The sequence below is a fragment of the Filicampus tigris genome, chromosome 10 (assembly GCF_054856515.1).
Source record: "Filicampus tigris isolate MCC_2025a chromosome 10, RoL_Ftig_1.0, whole genome shotgun sequence".
Lineage (NCBI taxonomy): Eukaryota > Metazoa > Chordata > Actinopteri > Syngnathiformes > Syngnathidae > Filicampus > Filicampus tigris.
The window spans coordinates 8275254-8299136 of NC_141226.1; the positions used below are offsets into that span (position 1 = coordinate 8275254).

General features: G+C 42.0%; 1 protein-coding gene and 1 long non-coding RNA gene across 8 annotated transcripts; one reads left to right on the forward strand and one right to left on the reverse strand.

Moving 5' to 3' along the window:
- The first annotated feature begins 280 nt into the window (after nucleotides 1-280).
- Nucleotides 281-23260, forward strand: LOC147140641 (metabotropic glutamate receptor 1-like). Of its 4 annotated transcripts, XM_086042818.1 has the most exons (11): nucleotides 281-447; nucleotides 1025-2030; nucleotides 2118-2220; nucleotides 3190-3439; nucleotides 8383-8618; nucleotides 10086-10332; nucleotides 11255-11423; nucleotides 12641-12770; nucleotides 15070-15553; nucleotides 17382-17819; nucleotides 19464-23260. In XM_086042818.1, exons 2-11 carry the CDS (start codon nucleotides 1524-1526, stop codon nucleotides 19984-19986), a joined length of 3087 nt encoding a protein of 1028 aa, XP_085898944.1. In that variant the 5' UTR covers nucleotides 281-447; nucleotides 1025-1523; the 3' UTR covers nucleotides 19987-23260. The 4 variants fall into 4 exon arrangements, with proteins under 4 accessions (XP_085898944.1, XP_085898942.1, XP_085898943.1 ...); XM_086042816.1 differs by having other exon boundaries at nucleotides 1025-2220; XM_086042817.1 differs by having other exon boundaries at nucleotides 1025-2220; nucleotides 12644-12770.
- LOC147140642 (uncharacterized) lies at nucleotides 18526-21651 on the reverse strand. 4 transcript variants are annotated; one of them, XR_015088347.1, is made up of 3 exons: nucleotides 21458-21651; nucleotides 19777-19996; nucleotides 18526-19641 (listed from the first exon to the last, which is right to left on the reverse strand). It is a non-coding gene; the product is annotated as an uncharacterized LOC147140642 (long non-coding RNA). The 4 variants fall into 4 exon arrangements; XR_015088346.1 differs by having other exon boundaries at nucleotides 18526-19980; XR_015088344.1 differs by having other exon boundaries at nucleotides 18526-19996.
- Nucleotides 23261-23883: the final 623 nt, after the last annotated feature.

The following is a 23883-nucleotide window of genomic DNA, read 5'->3' on the forward strand; positions in this document are numbered from 1 at the left end:
CACTTCTTAGGTGCGCAGACACTCTAGGGACCCAACTATTTGTGTACTAACATTAAAAAGTCAGTTTTCCATAATATGTCCCTTGTAATTGGGATCATACAGTTGCAGTAACAAAAACTGGCCACACAATGGCAGCGAAACACCTTGTGTGTGTTTTAGTGTGACATCATTTCTAAATTATGTCAAGTTTGACCATTTCATCTTCTGAAATCTTCACCAAACATTTATTTAACCCCCCCAACCCCTATTTTCCCAGCTTCCAATATGCCATTACGCTTTTTGAATGTGGTGTCGGATCAGGGGCATTGCAGCATCGCGTGACCCGCTTTCAAGATGTGGCGACGATCAGCAGAAGAAGATGAAGAAGAGAGAGTGAGAGTCAGACTCCTCTGTATCATGTTAGACTTTCCAGTCTGCTTTTGAGCTGCCGTAGGTCCTCAGCTGCAGGTAGGTTTGAAAGAAATATCTGTACAGCTCTTTATATTCTATACTTGTACCTAATGAAGTGTCATGTAGGGGAATGACAAGGTAAGAAGGTAAGGTATTGATCACATAATCGTATCTTTAGACCTGGTAAAGCAGCATGTGGCTCAGTCCAATGACAATTGTATGTTTGTGATGACGAAGTCGGGTTAGTTTTGAGTATGTTCGTCAGGAAGATGTTTTCTTCCTTCAGTTTTCGCTGAAGAACCTCTGTTTCCCCTTGGTTAAGTAGCACGAGGCTCTTTGTCTATTTATTTTTCAACTCATCCGCTAACCATAGGCTGAGATTCGCATTTGTTCACGGGATGTATTTTTTACACTTGTCTTTCACCAAATATGTTCTGTGTATGGACTTGGTCCATGCCTGTCTGAATGTTCCTTACAGAAGAATCATAAAACAGATCCATGTAGTATTACTGTGTATGAAAACCCATTTAAGCATGAATTGGCCTGATTTGATTGTGCCCTCTGCCAGTTGATGCCAAGTAGCAAATTTCCATTAGAGAGAATATACGTTTGATGTGCTATGTTTTGCATGCAGCGTGCCAGCTTGATGGACTTCCTCCGGGGCGTGGCGGATGTTCTTCTGTGTCCTGCGCCTATGATCTTGCACCAAGGACTAAATCCTGCACGTATGCTTATACAACATGTACCCGAGATTCCGCACCTGTAACTGCATCCTGACCCTATGATTCTTGATTCTGTACATATGACTCTGCATCCTGAAACTATGACTGTGAACTTGTGACTCTGCATCCCACACCTGTAGTTCTTCATTCTGAAGCAATGATTCTTTCACCTATCTGCGATAATGCATCCTACATCTGCGATTCTTCACCTATGACTGTGCATCCTGCACCCATGATTCTGCATCTGTGATTTTGCACCTATGCACCTATGAGTGTATCTTACAGTTATGATTTGGCAGAATCTTTGATTCTGGACCGATGACTGATTTCCCGCACTTGTGAATTTTCATCTATGAGTCTCCGTCTTGCACCGGTGATCCCGCATCCTACACCTGCACTACAACGTCAAGCATGAGCCTCCTCACAGTCCTGCATGCATTGTGCCTGCCCGCCTTTCTGGTGGAGGCCTTGGTCCTGTCCAAGCAAGAGAGGTATGCAATGCCGAGCTCGGCCTCCCGTCTGGTAGCTCGGCTGGACGGCGATGTGATCATCGGCGCACTGTTCTCGGTGCATCACCAGCCGTCTGCCGACAAAGTGGCGGAGAGGCAGTGCGGGGAGGTGCGTGAGCAATACGGAATCCAGCGGGTGGAGGCCATGTTCCACACGCTAGACCGCATTAACGCCGATCAGAACCTGTTGCCCAACATCACACTGGGTTGCGAGATCCGAGACTCGTGCTGGCATTCGTCGGTGGCACTGGAACAGAGCATCGAATTCATACGTGACTCACTCATCTCCATTCGGGAGGACGACGACAGCCAGTGGTGCGTGAAGGGAGCGGACGCAGCAGAGACACCGCCCGTCAAGAAACCAATCGCGGGTGTGGTTGGGCCCGGCTCCAGCTCAGTGGCCATCCAGGTGCAGAACCTACTGCAGCTCTTCAACATCCCGCAGATCGCATATTCGGCCACCAGCATCGACCTGAGCGACAAGAACTTGTTTCAGTACTTTCTCAGGGTGGTGCCCTCAGACACGCTACAGGCAAGGGCCCTCCTGGATATTGTGAAGCAGTACAACTGGACTTACGTGTCTGCCGTCCACACCGAGGGTAAGGAGCCCTGACCTGTGTATTATTCTCTGCAGTCTTCTTGCTTGCCCAATTTTCTCAAAGATAACGCTGGCCAACAGCCATCTGTATGCTAAGGAGTACATTTCTGTACTTTTTCCAAGGCACAAACTTCAGTATTAGAATTTAGCTAGGTAGTAGGCTAGCAACACGAATGAACAGAATTGCTCAGATTATGTTTCCTGTTTTTGTGGAGACACACTAGTGTCATTTTTAGTAGGCTAGTTGAAATATCAAAATTCTGTTTACTGGTTCTTGGTGCTAGGCAGAAACATAAAGTTTGAGTAAAATGTTTAGTTAGCTAGCAGGACCAACAATTAGATTTTTATACCTGGTAGCTATTTGTTGAGAGGCAAGTGTTATAACATTTTAGCTAGCGGGCAGGCCACAGACTCATCTTCCGTTCTGTTCCATTTCTTGGTTTTAGTTGATAGGCAGAAACTTCCCAATTTAATACAAATTTCAGAGTTGCAATGACATAGATCAAATGAAGTCCTCAAATTCTAATTCCGGGTCATTATTTCTCGGCACATGCATGGTGATTGGACATTCTAAATTGCCCCTGGGTGTGATTGTGAATGTGGATGTTTGTTTGTCTCTGTGGCTGGCAACCAATTCAGGGTGTCCCCCGCCTTCGGCCAGCTGGGATAGGCTCCAGCACGCACGTGACCCTTGTGAGGGTAAGCGGTATAGATAATGGATGGATGGATGTTTCTCGGCAGATTTTATTCTTTTTTGGGATATTGGATTTGAATACACAAAATAATGAGTCACTTTTATGTTTTCTGATAGCTAATTGAAATGATATACCGATTGTTGATCAAGAGAATTGCTCAAGTTTCTATTCCTACTCCTTATTGCTGAATTTTACTTTTTAGAATTTACTGTGCAAAAATGATCTGTGCCTTGCCTTATACAACCGTCAACCATTGATATATTGTTGCGATTTAGGGAACTATGGCGAAAGCGGCATGGAGGTGTTCAAGGAGCTGGCCTCACAGGAAGGACTGTGCCTGGCACTTTCGGACAAAATCTACAGCAACGCTGGTGAGAAACACTTTGATAGGCTGCTACGCAAACTACGCCAACGCCTTCCCAAAGCCCGAGTGGTGGTCTGCTTCTGTGAGGGAATGACAGTCCGAGGTCTACTCATGGCAATGAGGCGCAGAGGAGTCGCCCGTGAGTTCCTTCTCATTGGCAGGTTAGTTTGTTTGCAAAGTTCTTTTCTCAAAGCGAAAGAGCAGAGACGCTTCAAAATGGCAGCAATGTACATCAAATGATTCTTCTTCCTGGTGCTTGTTGCTGTGTTGAAACTTCCAAATTACATTCAAAGAATGACTAATCTTACACTGAAAACATGAACGAATAAAAGAAGAAGATACAGTATTTACTGCCTTCGGTGTACAAAAAAAAAAAAAAAAAAAAAACTAGATAGAATTTTTACTTTACTTACTATGAAATAGACTAAAAGGAACAGACCGGTCATAATTCATTTTCCATTAGTCAGTGTGTATTAGGAATAAAAGTGCAAAACATCAATGGTATCGGATTTAGTGAAAAAGGTTTAAGCCGATGAAGTATCAAAACAATGACATATCCTGTATGGAGCCATATTAGACATTTTGGGCTGCATCATGTAATCGCTGTGATGTATGACGTGCTTTACACTAGACTTTTCATATCGGAGTTGTTTACCGGTTCCACCCAAAGTCCAACATCTTGAGGCTGTACACAAAGTGGAAAGTGGGTGATCGTATGTGTGTGTGTGTGTTTGTGGGTGAAGGTGACTTGCGCTAAAATTGTTTTGTGGAGCGACACAAAGGATGAAAACGCCCGAGGTGCACTGGTGCTGATTGTCACACATTTCACACAGCACACAGAAAACTCATTATAAGCCTCTTTCACACTTAGAGACTGCAAATGTGTGTGTGCATATGTGTACATAGGCTTATACACTTTATAATGGTTTATTTGTTCAACTATTAACCAGAGATGGGAAATCTAGCTCCAGAAAGTAAAAACCCTGCCACGGTTTGGCTGTAGCCACAGGTGCTACAACTAAACCCGCCGGTAAACGAGCTGAGTTGATTAGAAGCACCTGTGGCTCAAGCCAAACTGTGGCAGGGTTTTTACTTTCTGGATCTGAATTTCCCATCCCTGCCATTAACATTAATGGTAATAATAATAATCAGAGGTGGGTAATCCAGGTCCAGAAAGTAAAAACCCTGCCACAGTTCAGCTGTAGCCACAGGAGCTTCTAGTCAACTGAGCTCGAGTACCTGCCGGTTGAGTAGAAGAACTTGTGGCTAAAGCCAAGCTGTGGCAGGATTTTTACTTTCTGGACCTGGATTACCCACCTCTGATAATAATGACACATTACTTTTATATAGTGCTTTTATAGACACTCAAAAACGCTTTAGAGAGTAAAGGACAAACAATGACACCATGTTTACAACATTTCATCCTCAAAGAGAACAGACAATTTTCAACGCATTAGATTGGTCAGATCATTTGTAAAAATAACACCCACACATGTGGATTGACCAATTCTATAGATGGATGAAAAAATATAAAATGTACCAAATTTTGACAAGAAGGTTTTGGCCTGACCCCAGTATGGATCATAAATTATTGCATTATAATAAAGTACAGTATTATACATCCACTTAGATGCTGCAAAATTGTCACGTCAATGACAGAAGATAGCATTTATCCTCCTTTGCTTTTCACGCAAAACCCAGCAAAGTGAGCAATGTAATCAAAGCAGTTTATTAGCAGGCTGCTGGAGAGCGTGAGAAGCAGATGGCCAGCTTCACTGGATCCTGTCGCTTTGCCCAGCCAACACAATACACCAACACTGTTTTTGCTTTTATCTCAAGCCCGGCATTTATCCTTTTTAAAATTTGTTTGTGGTACCTTGTGAATGAACTGTGGAGTTTTACATAAATAGAAATTTTGCACCACTTTTTCAAATCCACTCTGTGACTTAAAGATGAGATAAAAAACTAAAAGAAAGAGCAGTTGCTGGTAAATACATTTAGCGGTCCTCGTGTTTTTTTTTTTTAATATATCATGATATGTATTGTTTTATTATGGTATCATGTGATCCTGACGTTATGGTATAATTGCATCGTTGCATGGTATCGTGTTGTCAAGTCCCATATCACTACGGAATCTTTGCACCATAGTGTCCTGACAGTGTCATGTCATTGTGGTATTGTAACTGTATTGTAAGATCTTTGTATCATTGCATCATGGTGTTATAGTGTTATGAAATCATGGTATTGTATATCAATCAGTCAAACTATATTTCTAAAGCATTTTTCACAGAAACAATGCAACTTAAAGTTCTTTACATAGGTGTCCTTATATCACATTGTGGTGTCAAGATGGCATCCATCGTTTGTATAATTTCATATCATTATTGCATCGTTCAGGAGCCCTCACCTTAATGCGGTAAGACCCAAGTTGTCTGGAGCTTTATGCCCTTGGCTGGGTCACCCATGGCAAACAGGTCCTAGGTGAGGGATCAGACAAAACTCGGCTGAAAAGACCCCTGTGATGAATCAAATAGTGGATGAAATTTCCCTTTGCCTGGAAGCAGGTCATCGAGGCTGCCCTCTGGAGACAGGCCTGGAGGTGGGACTCGATGGCAAATGTCTAGTGGCAGGGCCTGCACCCATGGTGCCCGAAAGGACAACGTGGGTTCCCTTTTCCATGGGCTCACTGCTTGTAAGAGGGGCCACAGGGGTCGGGTGCAAAGTGAGCTGGGTTGTGGCCGAAGGCGGGGACCTTGGCGGTCCAACGCCTCAATTCTACTGACACGCCTTCCTCTGAGGAAGTCTTGAGACTCTGAGGTGGGTTCCCCTGTTTCTGGGGTTGAAGTCACCGAGGTGGTTAAAAGCTCCTCGGTGGCTGGGCCACGGGGTGGATGAGATCCGCCCAGAGTTGACACGCCTCTATAACATCGCATGGACATTGAGGATGGGGCCTCTGGATTGACAAAATGGAGTGATGGTCCATCTTTTAAACAATGGGGACCAGAGGTTATGACCTGGGACACGCTGGAGAGACTACCGGCTGGCCTGGGAACACCTTGGGATTCCCCCGAAAGAGCTATACAAAATGGCTGGGAAGTGGTAAGTCTGGGTTTCCCCGCTAAAGCTGCTGCCCCAGCGACTCGACCCTGAATGAGTGGAAGAAAATGGATGGATGGATGAATTTAGCATCATTCATCCACGTCATTTTTTCCTTGAAAGGCATCATGGTATTGTGCAATCATGGTATCGCGGCACCACTGTAACCTTCTATCTAGTGTTTTGGTCAAGACCACACTATCTGAGATAAAGAGTTCTGGGAGTCCCGACCAAGACCATGAATCCATTTTAAATGTTAAAGATAATTGTCTCTTTGATTTACTTAAAATACAGTACATTTGACAGCCAAAGACAAAGTGTCTGTGACTCTTTTGAAGTCCAACATGCCAAAATCTCCAATCTTAACATTTTTTTTCCAACTCAAGCCTTAAGTCTCATCCTTGTATGCACTGAATAGGGAAAAAATACCCATCATGGCATAAGCTACAGCCGACATGTATTCGTGTTAAATAAAGCCACATTAAGGTGGGAATTACAACCTCTTTCCAGAGCTATTAATCCATGAAAGACAAAATAAGATTTGTTGGTGTTATTTACAGTTAACATTAGCACACTTGTGTTTATGTTTTCTTTTGAGATGCTGACACTGGTTCAAGTTTGAGATTGCCCCCACCGTTTCAGTGAGTGAGAGACAATTGAGTTTTGCACAACGCACTGTGTTTTCTTTTGCATGTTGTTTTGAGGAAGCTAAATTGTATTAATTTTGCGATCACAGACATGTGTTGCTCCCAAACTCAGTTTCACACTTACGTCTTGCACCAGTAGTGCTGTGCAGCGTTGGGGGATAGTAACGGATGATTTGAAGGTATTTGTTGTTTTACCAAGTGCTTCTTATTATAGTTAAATTAATGAAGTTAAGAATAGCAGATCGGTGCTGGGCTTGACCAGTCTTGATGGGAAATCCTTCAGTCCGGCCAGTCCAAGACCAAGACAAAATCTAGACTTTCGGAAGTGGAGTTCAAGATGAGACCAAGACCTTCCGGTCTGTAGTCTCGAGACCAAGACTGGTATCAAGTGTTACAATACTTCTGGTATCACTGCAACACAGATTCATGTAACAGAATCAAGTATCGTAACAACTATTGCTGTGCACAAATCCAACTTCACCCCAGAGGAAAGTATCTCTCCATTGTAGCTAGCTAAACTATAGGATGCAGCTGGTCCTCGGCACAGAGGACTTAATATCTGCAACACAACTGCTACAGGATGTAGTTTACCACCACCACAGCGTGAATGTGTGAGTGTATGAATAATGTTTCCACTGTAAAGTGTCTTTGAGTGTCCAGAAACGTGCTGTAGAAAACTGATGCATTATTATTAACACCAATAACTGACCTTGATTCTACATTTGGCCACAATGTGTCACGGGATTCTGGTTAAGTAAGCCATTTTATTCTAAAAAGAAAAACCTTTTCGGAGTTTCAAGCAACAGCAACCGCCATACAGAGTATGCCGGTTGGTGGTTGCTCCATACTCTCCAGTTCAATAGATTCGTATTTTCGAATATTTTTTCGTCACGCTTTGGGCACTGTATAGTGTAGATAAAGCGCTATATACATTTGTCATTAACCGTTTAGATCTAAGTGGATTTTTAATTTGTTGGACTTTGACATGCTTTTTTGGAAAAGTGCAATGACTTGATTCCATTCGAAAGTCATTAGCGCAAGGATAACAAATCAGGATTTTTGGTATTAGTCCAAGCTCTAGTAACATGGCAGCCTATCGTGGTATCATGGATCATAGTATTGTTGTATAAAACAACGTAACATTTGTTAGTTTCACAATAGTGACTATCCTGGCTATTATGGCATCATGATATCCCTATATCTTGGCTGCTTATTTATTGGACCTTCTGTGTTTAATTCAATCCATTTGAGGTCGTCTGAACTTATTCTTCATCTTGCCCAAAACATTGAGTATTATTAACCTATTTTATGTGACATGAATTTTAGTCGAGTGGTATTACTACACAGCATGTCATTAACAGCGACGGCTGGGCGGACCGCATGGAGGTGGTGGAGGGCTACGAGGAGGAGGCCTTGGGCGGCATCACGGTCAAGCTCCAGTCGGAAGAGGTTTCCACCTTCGATGACTACTTCCTGAGGCTCAAACTGGACACCAACATGCGCAACCCTTGGTTCCCGGAGTTTTGGCAGCACCGCTTCCAGTGCCGCCTGCCCGGGCACCCACACGAGAATAGGAACTTTGTCAGAAACTGCTCTGGTGACCACATGCTTGCTGTGTATCCATCCAACCATCCAACCATCCAACCATCCATCCATCCATCCATCCATCCATCCATCCATCCATCCATCCATCCATCCATCCATCCATCCATCCTTTTCAGAACCGCTTATCCGGCATGCTGGAGCCTATTCCAGCTGTCCTTAGGCTGCAGGCGGGGTACACGCTGAACTGGTTGCCAGCCAATCGCAGGGCACACAGAAACGAACACCCCTTCACACCCACACTCACACCTAGAGACAATTTAGAGTGTTCAATTAACTTACCAAGCATGTTTTGGGAATGTGGGAGGTAACTGGAGCACTCGGAGGAAACCCACACAGGCACGGGGAGAACATGCAAACTCCACACAGGAAATCCAGCGCCTGGAATTGAACCCCCATCCTCTGCACTTTGAGGCGGACGAGTTAACCAGTTCATCACGTGCCGCCTGCAGTGTATTCATTCTACTGTATATAAAGTACATAGTAAGAATGCCACAGGATAAATTTGTCAAAAGTTTTTCAATATCGACAGAAGTTGCTATTTACATGTGAGGGATTTGCTAACGCAAAGTGGCACAAGACAAAATATTAGGTACATTTGCACAGTCTGACCAGAGCCAAAGAAAACAAGTGCTCCAAATATTGGCATGAATATTACAACAAAATATTAGAAAATAGTACAAAATATTTGATGAAATATATATATGTATATATTCAATGTAAAAACATAAAATTATTAGATGAAAAACACAAATACACACAAATATTGGAAGACAAATACGCAAACAGGCATCACCTTTTACAAATGATAAATAGAAGCAAATTACACACAAATAATTTGATACAATTGCACAAACATATTCTACAGTAATACAAAATGTAAAAAAAATTATTAATAGCACCACACAAATATTGGAAAATATACAAACATATTACAAAAGAATTACAAAAATGTTTGCTGTGAAACAAGGCCTGTGACATTAGAAGAAAAATACACAAATATTTGAAAAATATTAGGGATCTATTAGGGAAAAAACACAAAATGAAAAGAATGCAAGGTGTATAAAATACTGGACAGAAAGAAAAAGAAATAGATGACAAACATAAATATGTGACACACAAAAAAAATATTGCTTAAGATTTACATTAAGAGATTAAATATACAAAAATATTATACAGACAATACAGGCATAATAGAAAACAATATTAGATGGAAAATGAAAATGATTAGGTTAAACATTAAAACAAGCTAAAAGTTCTAAAAATATTGAGTAAAATAAAAATATTGAGTAAAAAGTACAACAAAATCTTGATTGCAAAATACACAAATAACAGAGAAAAATACATGCAAAGCTCACCCCTCCCCGTCCCCCAAAAAAACCCTAAAATGAACAATTTTACCAAATTAAAACAAAAATCCAATGAAAAAAAAAAAGTGTAATCGTTTTGCATTTTTGAACAGGCTCCGAACGCCTGGAGGACAACTACGTACAGGACAGCAAGATGGGCTTCGTGGTGAACGCCATCTACGCCATGGCGCACGGCCTGCACGATATGCACACCAGCCTGTGCCCCGGAGCCACCGGCCTGTGTGACGCCATGAGGCCCGTGGATGGTAGCCGCCTGCTGGACTTCCTGCTCAGGACCTCCTTCTATGGTGTCTCAGGCGAGGACGTCCGCTTCGACCACAATGGGGACTCGCCCGGCAGGTAGGCGCGCACACATTGGCTCACTTAAATTTTCAAAACGGTCAGTCGCATGCTTAAATCTCCATTATACTCCACTATACTGTGCTTTACTTAATAAAAACAAACAGTAGTAATATTCTGAATGTAATGGATACTGAATGTAAAGAATTTGTGCATCATGATTTTTTTTCATCATTATTTCAATGGGCATTGTGTATATAGTATGGGTGCTTTGGCCACCAGGAGGCAGTCGAATACATAAAGACATCCTACACAATTTAGTGATGGGAAAATGAAGCTTCAAGATGCTTCATGAACCAGTTGTTGTAATTTTTACTCCTTTTGATGGCACTGTTGGTTTAAAGAAATGGGTTTAAGAAATGGAAAGTGTGTTTTCAGCCCTATGCTGTGCCATCTAGAGGGTTCAATAAACAACACAATTGAAAACTCTAAATCTAATATTAAAACTATTTTTTTTAAAAACTAGTCAAATAAAGCATTTCTCCAAAAATGAATAAATAATAAAAACGAACAAACTTTTAAAAATATGAAATTAAAACTAAATGAATTTAAAAAACAAAAGTCAAAACAAAATAAAAATCAATGAAATGAAGAATCCAAAACTGTTAATCGTGCCTTTAAGCAATGCATACTTGAACACAAATGATACAGCAACACGTGTACACAAAAACTATAACAATACTCACAGGCATATTTTCTAATAGTCTAAAATGACTCAAATTACTGAAGCTTCCTGAGCAGCGTCTTCTCCATGTCGATATGCATTTGTATATAATACCCCCCCACCCCCCCGGTGGCCAAGGCACGTTTTTTTACCTTTAGGGGGGAAAAAAAGAAGCTGACCATTACTACTTCATCAAGAAAGGGCGCAATACACTGAATGGATTACGGTACTTGTCCTATCACACCGTCTACCATCCAGGTACGAAATCATGAACTTTCAGAGCATACGTCCCGGCATGTATGACTACGTCAACATCGGCTCGTGGCACGAGGGCGTGCTTAGCATCAACGACGATGCCATGATGACCAACCGCAGTGGATTGGTGCGCTCGGTGTGCAGTGAGCCCTGCTCCAAGGGGGAGATCAAGGTGAGGCCTTACTCAGAATCATCAACATTGCAAAAACTGGCCCTAAAAACAACTAAGACAGAAAAATAATGAAATCAGGATGATAAGGTGGTGGCTTAAGATACAATTTAGTTTAATTCGTTCCGCAACCACATTTGTTACTCAGAGCACAAGTATCACAAATCATCTTTCCCCATTGAAACTAATGCCAATGCCATGAATCAGTTCCAGCCTTCCCCAAAACAATAAAAATTGTTCTTTGTATTTTAGTTCGGAAAAGTAGCACTCAATTGTACTGCATAAAAACACAGTAATAACGTACTGTTATTAAATAGACTTAAAAAGAATTGAATCGTTTTTGTCTCAATGCATCAATTGAATGGCCATTGTGCTGCTCCTTCTGGTGTGCTAGCCTTTGCCGCCTGGGGACAGTGAGACAGACAAAAAGACAGTTATACTGTTCACTGAGACTCAAGTCCTCTCACATAGCTCATCAGTACGGAACTAATATTAGTCACTGTACACAGAGTATAAAGAATATCTGACTGAGAGTACTGTTACATTCTCTGTCTCCGTGTTCCTGCACCATTCCCTGCTGCCGACTAAAATTGACCTCCTCGAATCCTTGGGCTTGTATTGCGAACGTCACGTGACCAAACCCAGAAACTGGTGAGCCGTAATGGTGTAGTAGTTTTTTACGAGCCGTGGGCTGTTTGTCGTCAATTTCTGTCGACAGCGGGTGGCAGTAGAATGTCAAAATAGCTGTATCATCTGATGGATGAAAGCGGATGAATTAGTCTAATTTGTATTCCACAAACGCAGTATCAATCAGAATGCGGTTTAGACTAGTGGGGAAACATAGAGCTGATATTGAGAAGCTTTTTTTCCTTGGCTTCCACTTTAAACCAAGTCACAGGCTCAGTTGGACCCACATTATGCATAAAACAGAAAAACAATGATTTTGATGGCATGCTGGCACCTTGAAATAAAATTATCCGTCAATACAAGAGGAAAATTTGACTTGGCCAAGTGAACATAGCTTTCTTAAAATAAGTGTATATACCACTTACGCCCTATCCAATTATAGTACAATACAATACAATACAATTTTATTTATATAACACAACAAGTAATAAAATCTCAATAATATGTTAATGTATGTAATAACCTTTTTAAGATTTTTAATAAATTTATAATGCAGCATCTTAGAATGGGCAAGTTTTATTGTTATTGTGGAGCAGGTGATCAGGAAGGGCGAGGTGAGCTGCTGTTGGATCTGCACGGCTTGCAAAGACAACGAGTTCGTCCAGGATGAGTTCACCTGCAAGGCTTGTGAACTGGGATGGTGGCCAGACCACGAACTGGAAGGTAGGTTTTAACAGACAGCATTTTAAAATCATCATTTTTGATCAAGTTCTAACCTTTGGTAGCTGACTTAAAGAACTTATTGTTTTTTTATTTTTTATTTTTTTTACGATGGTGTCATATGTACAGTGGTGCCTTGAAGGATAACTAATTTTGAACAAACATGTTTATCAAATCTCATTTTGCTAAGTGAAAATGGCTTAGGAGGCTGTGTTTTATTGAGGTTTGGTCAAGATGTTGACCTAGTGGAGGAGGTTATTACAGTAACCCCAAATTCTCGCAATTGTGTATCCAGTACAGTAAAGGCAAAATCTCTAGGAAGAGTTTGTATTAGAAAGAGCATAAACTGGCTGCTTTGAACCAAAACGTGGCAGAGAAGTCAATGTATTCAAGTTAGGCAGGCTTAGCGAGTGGCAAGGTGAGATGGCCGCCGGTGGATTCACTTCTCCCAACAGCGAGTAAGCTGCATTGTTAGTCCATTGGTATATAAGTCCGTGGGCGAAACGTGTACTTTCGTGTAGAGCTTCCAGTTCTATTTCTTCTTCTTTCTTTTTTTTTATTTCCTACCTCTCATGTGTGCTATTTCCAATGCTTTCCCATGACACCAGAGAGGCCATTGATTCATCATGTAGCGACCTACTTGCACACTTGCTCTCCCTGCCACTCTGGCCCACTTTTAATGCTCCTCTATGTGTACTTGAAAGACAGAGAGCACACTTCTGAATGATCATCCCAAGTCTCGGCCGACCTGCTCGCCATTGTTTGTCCCGTTGTCAGAAAATGTCAAGTGCACAAGTATGGTATCATCTGTCCATCCAGTTTAAAATTCAAACCAAGGTTATTATGGTTAATACATTTGATTTAAAAAAAAATCATAAATGTCATAAAAATGCATGAAAAAACTAAAATAAAAAAAACATTTTTGTCATCGAAATACATATATATATATTTTTATAATGATCGTGCGCAGGTCAGTCCTTGGACCCCTTTTGTTCCGGGTTTTTTTTTCTGTATATGCTACCCTCAAATTCTTCATAACACAGATGTTGGCTATCATGTCTATGCAAATGACACACAGCTCTATCAATGTCCCCAAATGACAACAGTTCAATTAAGGTGTTGTGTCACTGTCTAAAACAAATTAAGAACTGAATTAACCAAAATTTCCTTCAACTAAACTGAAACAAAACTGAGCTAATTGTTTTTGTAAATAAAGAAAAAAAGGATTGCTGTTAGTAAATATTTAAACTGCGATCTTACTGAGCTAGCGAATTTGGGGTTTTCATCGGGGTTCGTAAAAGGTTGAAAAAATGTTCAAAGACAGTTTTTACTTGTCGCAAACAGTGTTATTCTTGCCGTCATTGAAATTTTAAACATCTTCTTAAACCAAGAAAATTGTTTGAGACAACTGTCTGCAAACATCTTTGTAACAATTTGCAACCTTCTACAAACTCTGACGAAAACCCCAAATTCGCTACGTTTGCAAGCATTAGCAGGTCAGTGAGAAATCAGCTTTAGTGTCTTTAAAGGATTAAACGTCAAAGGTCAAGTCAGATAACTTGGTGTGCTGAGTGATGGCTCCGGCCTTCCTGTGCGGAGTTTGCATGTTCTCTCCGTGCCTGTGTGAGTTTTCTTCGGATACTCCAGTTTACTCCCACATTCCAAAAACATGCATGGTAGGCTAATTGATCACTCTAAATTGCCCGTAGGTGTGATTGTGAGTGAGGATGTTTGTTTGTCTCTGTGTGCCCTGCGATTGTCTGGCAACCAGTTCAGGGTGTACCCCGCCTGCTGCCCGAAGACAGCTGGGATAAGCTCTGTGACCCCCGTGAGGATTAAGCGGTTTAGATAATGGATGGACAGATGTTTTATGCAGGCCCACTAGTTGAAATATTCAATATTCATTCTGATTAAGTTAAGCAGAAAAACGCACCCACTTTTAGCCACCTCAGGGCGGCCATTTTGTCACTTCTGTCGACTGAATATGACATCACAGATGCCGAGGGTTCAGACAACAACCAATCACGGCTCATCTCCAGAAAACAGCTGAGCCGTGATTGGTCATTATCTGAGCCCTGAGCAACTTCGATGTTATCTTCAGTCAACAGAATTGACAAAATGGCCACCCGCTGAGCTAGTTAAAAACGGGTGGATTTCTCATATTCCACACACGCAATATTAATCAGAATGCTGTGTTTAGACAAGTGGGCCTGCATAGAAGTTATTCTGGAACAAAATATGTTTGGGTTGACTTCTACTTTAAATTCTAGCACTTTGACTGCTTGCACTTTTCTTCCTCCAGGCTGCGAGGCCATCCCCCTGCGTTATCTGGAGTGGAGCAGTCCCGAATCTGTCATCCAGGTGGTTTTCTCTTGCTTGGGTGTCCTGGCGACGTCCTTCGTGACCCTCACATTCATGCTGTACCATGACACGCCCGTGGTCAAGTCGTCCAGCCGGGAGCTGTGCTACATCATCCTGGCGGGCATCTTCCTGGGCTACCTGTGCCCCTTCACGCTCATGGCCCGGCCCACTGTGGCCTCCTGTTACCTGCAGAGGCTCCTGGTGGGCCTCGCGCCCGCTGTGTGCTACTCGGCGCTAGTTACCAAGACCAACCGCATTGCCCGCATCCTGGCAGGCGGCAAGAAGAAGATCTGCACCCGTAAACCGCGCTTCATGGGCGCGTGGGCGCAGGTAGTGATCGCTTCTGCGCTGGTCAGTGTGCAGCTGGCTCTTGAGGTGGCGCTGGTTGTTGTGGAGCCGCCCGAGCCCAGACGCTCCCACCCGAGGTTGGAATAGTTTGAGATTTTTCAGACGTGTGTTGTTCTGCACCAAATTCACTAGAGCTGCGAGTGACTCGACTTACTTAAAAAAAGAGGCTGACGTTTATTGGGAAACTATAAATTATAGAGCGACGTTTTGTCACAATATAAGTAAACAAATAAACATAGCATGGACTTTCAGTCCACTAACTTTATGCTAACACTAAATAGCATCAAGTGCAGAGGTGCAAAACTCAAGGCCCGGGGGCCAGTTACCACTACGTCATCTTATGTGGCCCACATAAGCGAATCATGTCTGTCAACTTCTATGATTCTTGCTAAAAACTGTTCCAAAATTTTAAATTGTTATATGCAATAGCTAATAAAATTAAGACACTGATAGCAATTATTTGTTGCAAACCCCTTTTTTACAGTCACTTGAACAATTGTTGAAAAAATTATTATGCTTGACTTCTGATTTCAAAACTACCGTAGTTGTCCATCAAGTTGTTGTGCATATGTAATACTATGATGAGGTGATTAAACATTTATGGTTGTGCAATCAGCCCTCTGAGGGAAACTGTAACCACGTTGCCCGCGACAAAAATTAGTTTGACACTCCAGATCTAAAGTTATGTTGCAGTGCTATAACCCTTAAAAAAAAAACTATTAAACACAAACGGTGCAGCAACACATGCAGACCAACATCCATCCATCCATCCGTTATCGATACCGCTTATCCCCACAAGGGTCGCGGAGCGTGCTGGAGCCTATCCCAGCTGACTTCGGGCAGTAGGCGGGGGACACCCTGAATTGGTTGCCAGCCAATCGCAGGGCACACAGAGACAAACATCCGCACTCACAATCACACCTAGGGGCAATTTAGAGAGTCCAATCAACTTACCATGCATGTTTTTGGAATGTGGGAGGAAACCGGAGAACCCGGAGAAAACCCACGCAGGCACGGGGAGAACATGCAAACACCACACAGGGAGGCCAGGATCGAACAGACGACCTCTGAACTGTGAGGCGGACGTGCTAACCAGTCGACCACCGTGCCGCCCTGCAGACCGACAATGTAACAGTATTCGGTCATACAGTACATTCTTTATCCTCTGTGAAGAACAACTATTAGTGCCGTGTTGAGGAGCTGTGAGGAGTTGAGCTCTTTCAACAAACAGTATATCTGTTTTTCTGACTTTTGCTGCCCCCAGGTGGCCAAGATAGGCATACCAGAAAGCGCAATTAATGCAATGTGACAAAAACTTTTAAATTCTATTATTGATGTCATTACTGTATGTTTTCATGAAGCACAATATGATGAAGTGCTGTTTTTCCTCATTAAAATAAAAAAAAAATAGGGGAAGGCTGGAAAGAATTAATGGCATTACAATGTTTAATGTTGTGTGTGCAAATTGGGGCCCGAATAATACGTATTTTTTTTAGGTTGATGCAGATTCTGATATCTGCCAGAATACAATTCCCGCACTCCGTCTAATTGTCCGATTAATAATAAAAATATATACAATGAATAAAATAACTTATTTTTTGGTCCCTTAATGCTTCCACAATAAAGATATGAATTTACAGATGGAACATTTGACTGTTTTAAAATACATTGTCCTATAGTATCTTTTTAACTTTCCAACAAAAAAATCAATCAAATTTTTTGTATCTCAAGGCATCACTCTGTCGGAATTTTTATGTGGTCTTTTCAGTCAGTTATGTAGTCCGCTATGTAAAGCAATCCTGATGTTGTGATTAGGGAGTAAGGAATGAATGAATGATTCTAAACATAGCCTGTTTTTCCTTTGTGTTTTCGGCGGTAACCAAAACGTTTTTTGTGCCACCCCAGCTCCCGCGAGGTCTTCCTGGTCTGCAACACCAGCACCCTCGCAGTAGTGGCGCCGCTGGGCTACAATGGCCTGCTCATCCTCAGCTGTACGTACTACGCCTTCAAGACGCGCAACGTACCCGCCAACTTCAACGAGGCCAAGTACGTGGCCTTCACCATGTACACCACCTGCATCATATGGCTGGCCTTCGTGCCCATCTACTTTGGCTCCGACTACAAGACTATCACCACGTCCTTCTCCGTCAGCCTCAGCGTCACTGTGGCGCTGGGCTGCATGTTCGCGCCCAAGATGTACGTCATCATCGCCAAGCCCGAGCGCAACGTGCGCAGCGCCTTCACCACCACGGACACCGTGCGCATGCACGTGGGCGACGGCAAGGCCGCATGCCGAGCAGGCGGAGGCCTGCTGGATGTGTTCAAGCGGAAGAAGACTGGCAGGTGAGTGGGTGCCTGATTGAGTCTCCTGAAAACTGATTTTACAGCAACCATGTCTGCGGGTGTCTAAAATTGCTGATGTTGGTTCCTGTAATTAGATGATTAGATCAGCACCAGTGTCCGCTGTGTCGTGCAGTGATACCAACATACGAATGCCACCAAAAACATTGAAAAGCACGCATTCAATCAAGTTGTGTGCTATATTTAGCATCATAGGTGTATTCTTGCTTGCATGCAGTCAGTTGGGCCGTTTAAAGAGTGACGTGTCGTCACTGTCCGGTATGGTGCCATGGTGTGTAAACACACTAAAAATGGATCAGACCAAGCGAATTAGGGAGTTGTCTTTGCAGATTACGAAGAAAATTATAGACAAGCACGTTAAAGGTGAAGTCTACAAGGCCTCCCGCAAGCAACTTGGATGTTGTTGTGAGTGCAGTTGCACTTACTAAGATTCACAGGAATATAGCCAAGCCACGTGGATGTGGCCGCAAGAGGAACATTGATGGCAAACTGAAGAGACCGATAATGCAAATGGTAACAAAAGAGCCTGGAACACCCTCCAAAAATAAAAGTCATATGTCTATTTGAACACTAGAGGGCATTATGCAGCCTTTGTGACTCCTTGGGCTTCACCTGTCCATCGCAAACTGTCTGTCTGTCTTTTAATACACCAGATGGTAATTGAACTAGCCATTCAATTCATGTAGTGTGACAAAAAATGGTTCATTATTTTTAATTCCATTCCATTCAATACCATAATTCCAATTCTCATTATTCTATTTTTTCTTATAAAGTAAAATATTATGTGTGCTTTTTTTTTTTTTTACTAATTAAAAGACACATTACATACGTTCTTGTTGTTTTGAAATGGGCATAGGAATGGATTAATAGCATTTCCATCCATTTCAATGGAAAGTCAAAGTTGCCAATACACTTACACCCTCAGCTAGAGCTGCTGTCGGCCAAAGCTGACACCCAGGGCACTCGCATGCAGTGTGGGTGCCTTAATTGAGTCTCTCTAAGGGTCGGGGGTTGATCTCTGGAGCTAATATCTGACAGACTGTAGTCACACTTACTACAGTCATCTACCACTGACCTCCATGCTAAATTAAAACAAGTGTGCTGGAGGAAAAGCACCCTTTCACTCTGCCTGTATGGAAAATTGGCATAACAGTAGAAGCAGGTGTATTGGTTTTAAGTGTTTTATGTTCATTTGTTGATAGGCACTTGTGCCTTTTTTATTGTTTAATGTTTGTAAAGTGCTTACAGCTCCAGCTGTTAGGAAATGCGCTATATAAATAAAATTGTATTGTATTGTATTGTATTAACATGTCACACCTCTAAAACGCCGTCTCTTACAGACAGTGTAAAAAGCCTCTGCGTGGCTTGGGAAAATAAATTATAAGTGTCTAATGTTATTTACCTCAAAAACGTGTATCATATCTTCCTAATTAGTCAAAGGTTTGGACCAATTTCTTATGTGGTCCTAGATCGGATACGTATCGGATTTTTTGTAATTCGACCGCAGTCTGAACCACGCCAGGTTGCATTTATCCAACCTTATTTTATAATTTGTAACAAATGTCATTAAGGGGTGTAGAATTTCGACCGTGTCATTATAACCCACTGTTTCTGTTTCTGTTCTAGCTCTAACAGCAAGTCTGTATCGTGGTGTGCGGGAGGTGCGCGGCATCCTCCCAAAGGTGATCACGTCTGGCACCGACTGTCCGTGCACGTCAGGAGGCAGGAGGCGGCCAATCAGGTGGTGGCATCCAATCAGATGGCCGTCATCAAGCCGCTCGCTAGCACCTATAGCGACTCGCCGCTGTACAATGTGGCCGAGGAGGATGAGGGTAATGAGCTTGGTGGCATCGTTACACAACAGGAAACGCTGGCTAAATTCACCAATGACGTCACCGGCACGATTGTTGAGGAGGAACCCGGTTTCCTCCAGGGTTACCTGTACGACCTGTCGGATGAAGAAGAGGAGGAGGAAGTCAAAGTGGAGGCAGGGGATCGTATGGCGCTCATGCCACCCTCGCCTTTCCGGGATTTCTCAGACCCTTCACCCAATTCGCCCATCTCTGAGTCCATTTTGTGCACACCACCCTGCATGACGTACGCGGCCGTCATCCTGGAAGACTTCAAGAGGAGCTCCTCCACTCTGTAATGGGAGAAACCTCATGGATACAGACATGATGAGGTCATTTTTCATGCCACAAGAAGTTCTTTTGTGATAAGAGTAGACACCGGTTAAAATGTTTTGAAACGTCAAATAATCTGTGAGTTCTGAGATATCTGAGAGTCTTGGAGTCTTGTTTTGTAAAAATGAGAAAAAAAAACAATGTCAGTTTTGATTTCCGCAAACGCAAAATGTTTTACACTACATTCCACTTCAAAAAAACTATTAAGCTCTCAGAGTACCAACACATGACCAACATAAAAATTCAGTAGGTTGTCAGTTGAAGTGTTTATCAAAAACGAGACGGAGAGAGTTCTTATCCCTAAATAGTATTGGCTGTCTTCTTTGTTGGGCAGGATCCGCCCATCTCCAGAATCACTGCTTTTCAGTACAGGTTTACGAATTTTGAGGCGTGAGGCAAAAATACATGGCATGTACGTGTTTCCTCTCCCCCACAATACTTAATGCACAAAATATAAGACCTTGAGCAGCTTTGTTTGCAACAGTGGTTATCTGGCGCAATTGCAAGTTGCTTAATTATTGTTACTCGGCTCATTTCTACCACTACAGAATCCAGTTAGCTATGCCTACATTGTGAAAGTATATTTTCCCAGGATGCCACAATTTTCAGAACAGTTCTGTGTTGTTATCTAAATTCCCAAGTGAGGACGTGACGCAGCAGACCAGCCTGCCCCTGGCCACCGGCCGAGTGAATCCCTGGATGCCTGTTAGCTCGGTAGCTAACAGGTGGATAGTGCCTCTCGTCACGCCTTGCCATGACCCGCCTGGATATATTGCAGCAACTGCAGAGACAAAAGTTTGTTTATACATGATTTTTTTAAGCCTCGTTTTATATAGTTAATCATCGCTTTAGCCATTATGATTTGGCTAGGTCAGATGTTTGTTTTCACTTTACAGGGACTTAAATAGCATGTTTTATTTGGCAGGGTTATATAATATTACATAACTCTAGGAGTGTAACAAAAAATGATTTGAATTGGAAAAATCGGTTTTGATTTGATAAATTGACTCATTACATTTGAAAATCGTTGCATCCTTCTACCGTATCGCGCCCCATGTATCGAGTCTCATTGAATTGTCTTTTATGAGAAACGTACACCATATATAATTTGGTTTAACATAACTGATGATCTGCGATCGGCTGGCAACCAATTCAGGGTGTCCCCCGCCTACTGCCCGAAGACAGCTGGGGTGGGCTCCAGCACGCCCGCGACCCTTGTGAGGATAAGGGGTAAAGATGATGGATGGATAACTGATGATTTGTTTCTTTGAATTAATTAACTTTGGGTAGTTTGGTTTTCTGAGAGCTTAATTATAAAACATGACAAAAGAGCTACAGCTACACAATATTGAATCGAATCGTAATCCTAGTATATCGAATCGAATCACTACATTTCAAAACTGAGAGTGTGTGCGTTCAGAGAAACGGAGCGCTCACCTCCCGTTAGTTTCCCAATGCAGCCTATGTTATAATACAATCAGCAGCAGCAACTGTTATCTGTCCTGCCCCAGTTGGAGCAGCTATAGAACACACTCCAGTACTCCTCTTTTGGGGGACTCTGAATAACCGAACATCACATTTGAATAATGCTCTGTTTCCAAACGGTCACAGCGTAGGGCATATTTCCGAACGCACCCATACACACACACACACATAAACTGCTGGGACTGTTTGTTCCTAAATACACGATGTTTTTGTCAGTCATACTCAAATGTCGTAAATTATGGAACATTTTGTTCTCGGTGGAAGTGTCTGAGTCAGGGAAATCAAAGCAGCTATTTCTCATTATCCATTTTCAACATCAGCAATGCTTTCCCACGCATGCCTAATAGTTAAATCTATCTTTATACCTTTTGCAAAAATATGTCTCCATCTTCAAGGAGGTAAAACTCCCTTTTGAAATAAGCTTGATATTGTAATGAGATATCTGGACTCGTCCATATTTGTTGTAGCAGTATGACTAGCGACCTTGATGTTGTGCTGTGATCTCAAATGAGACCTTCTGCATGTGTGTGTGTATGTGGTGTTTTAGGGAGACAAAAACAGAGCGTGTATTTTTGACAGGTGTTGCGTCATCTCTTGTTTTCAAAGATCTGCTTCTAGAACCGCACCTATCGATGTTAACCGTTAGCATGTCAATGACGTTTTGCATCATTTGTTAGCTTAAAGCTAAGCAGAATTTCCTACGCCGAAGCGCCTGTATGTGGTTGTTTTAAACAACAATAATTATCTGTTTTATCTTTAGTTTGACAGCGTATATCAAGTAGGAATGGCATTAAACAGCTTAAAGCCTTTTTTGATGAATTGTGCAATATTTACCAAACTGTTGCTTATTGTGACATGAGTTGAACTGACTTCACTGCCGCCAAACAGTGCATGTATCAGCTCGTAGAAGTTTGCGCTTGAAAGTCAAAGGAAATAAAGCGTCCAAATGATGGCTTGTATCTCGAAAAACTTAGTGGGGTCACTTGCGCCTCAAGGCACCATTGTATTTTATAGGTCAGGTCTCGGATGTCAAAATGCACCATTGTATTCTCGGGCTGAACAATTAATCGAATTCAAATTGACATTGTAATGTAGAATGCAATTTTAAAACATTTTGAAGAAAGAAACCCAGTTTAATTTCATTTAGTCAGTAGGGTTTCTTTTCTTACATAGTATATGTATATTTTGTGTTTATAGAATGTATATATGAATTCAGTGCTTAAGAATTACATTTCACATGTTTACATATTGGCGGCACGGTGGTCGACTGGTTAGCACGTCCGCCTCACAGTTCAGAGGTCGCGGGTTCGATCCCGGCTCCGGCCTCCCTGTGTGGAGTTTGCATGTTCTCCCCGTGCCTGCGTGGGTTTTCTCCGGGCACTCCGGTTTCCTCCCACATTCCAAAAACATGCATGGTAAGTTGATTGGATACTCTAAATTGGCCCTAGGTGTGATTGTGAGTGCGGATGTTTGTCTCTGTGTGCCCTGCGATTGGCTGGCAACCAGTTCAGGGTGTCCCCCGCCTACTGCCCAAAGACAGCTGGGATAGGCTCCAGCACGCCCCGCGACCCTTGTGAGGAGAAGCGGTACAGATAATGGATGGATGGATGTTTACATATTGTTTAATGAAATCTGAAAAGTTGACGTGATAAAGCCATAGATTTGTTTGCATTATTATTATTGTAGTCTACTTTTTGAATTACTGACTCGTGGTTACGCCACATTTGTTTGGTAGATTTTTGTGAAGTTGTCGGAGTGAATGCAAGTCTAAGGGCTCTATTTTCATTCAAATCTGTGATATATATATATATGTATATATATATATATATATATATATATATATATATATATATATATATATATATATATATATATATACATATATATATATACATATATATATATATATATATATATATATATATATATATATATATATATATATATATATATATATATATATATGTGTGTGTGTGTGTGGGGGTGTGTGTGTGTGTGTATAGGCTAATATCTTAATTTCAGATGTCAAAAAGACCAAGGAAACTTGGTCAAAGTGGCTCTTTGAGTGTTAAAGGTTGCTGACCCCTGATCTATACAATGTTGAATTTTGAGTTTGTGTGAATTGAGCATATACTATATATTGTGTATTTTGTGTTACAAGTTGATGGGAATAATAATGGAGTAGAATGAAATAGGGCAGCGTAATACAAAATGGGCATGCAACAAACAACTGAAAGATTGTTCCTTCCGCCTGTATGGGCCTTCATTTTGTCATGGACAGCCAACACACAAACAAAGTCGATGTAGCATCCTGGTGTTATCCTGTAACACACACACCTGAGGGTCTTTCACAAGTACTCAACATCAAATGCTCAACT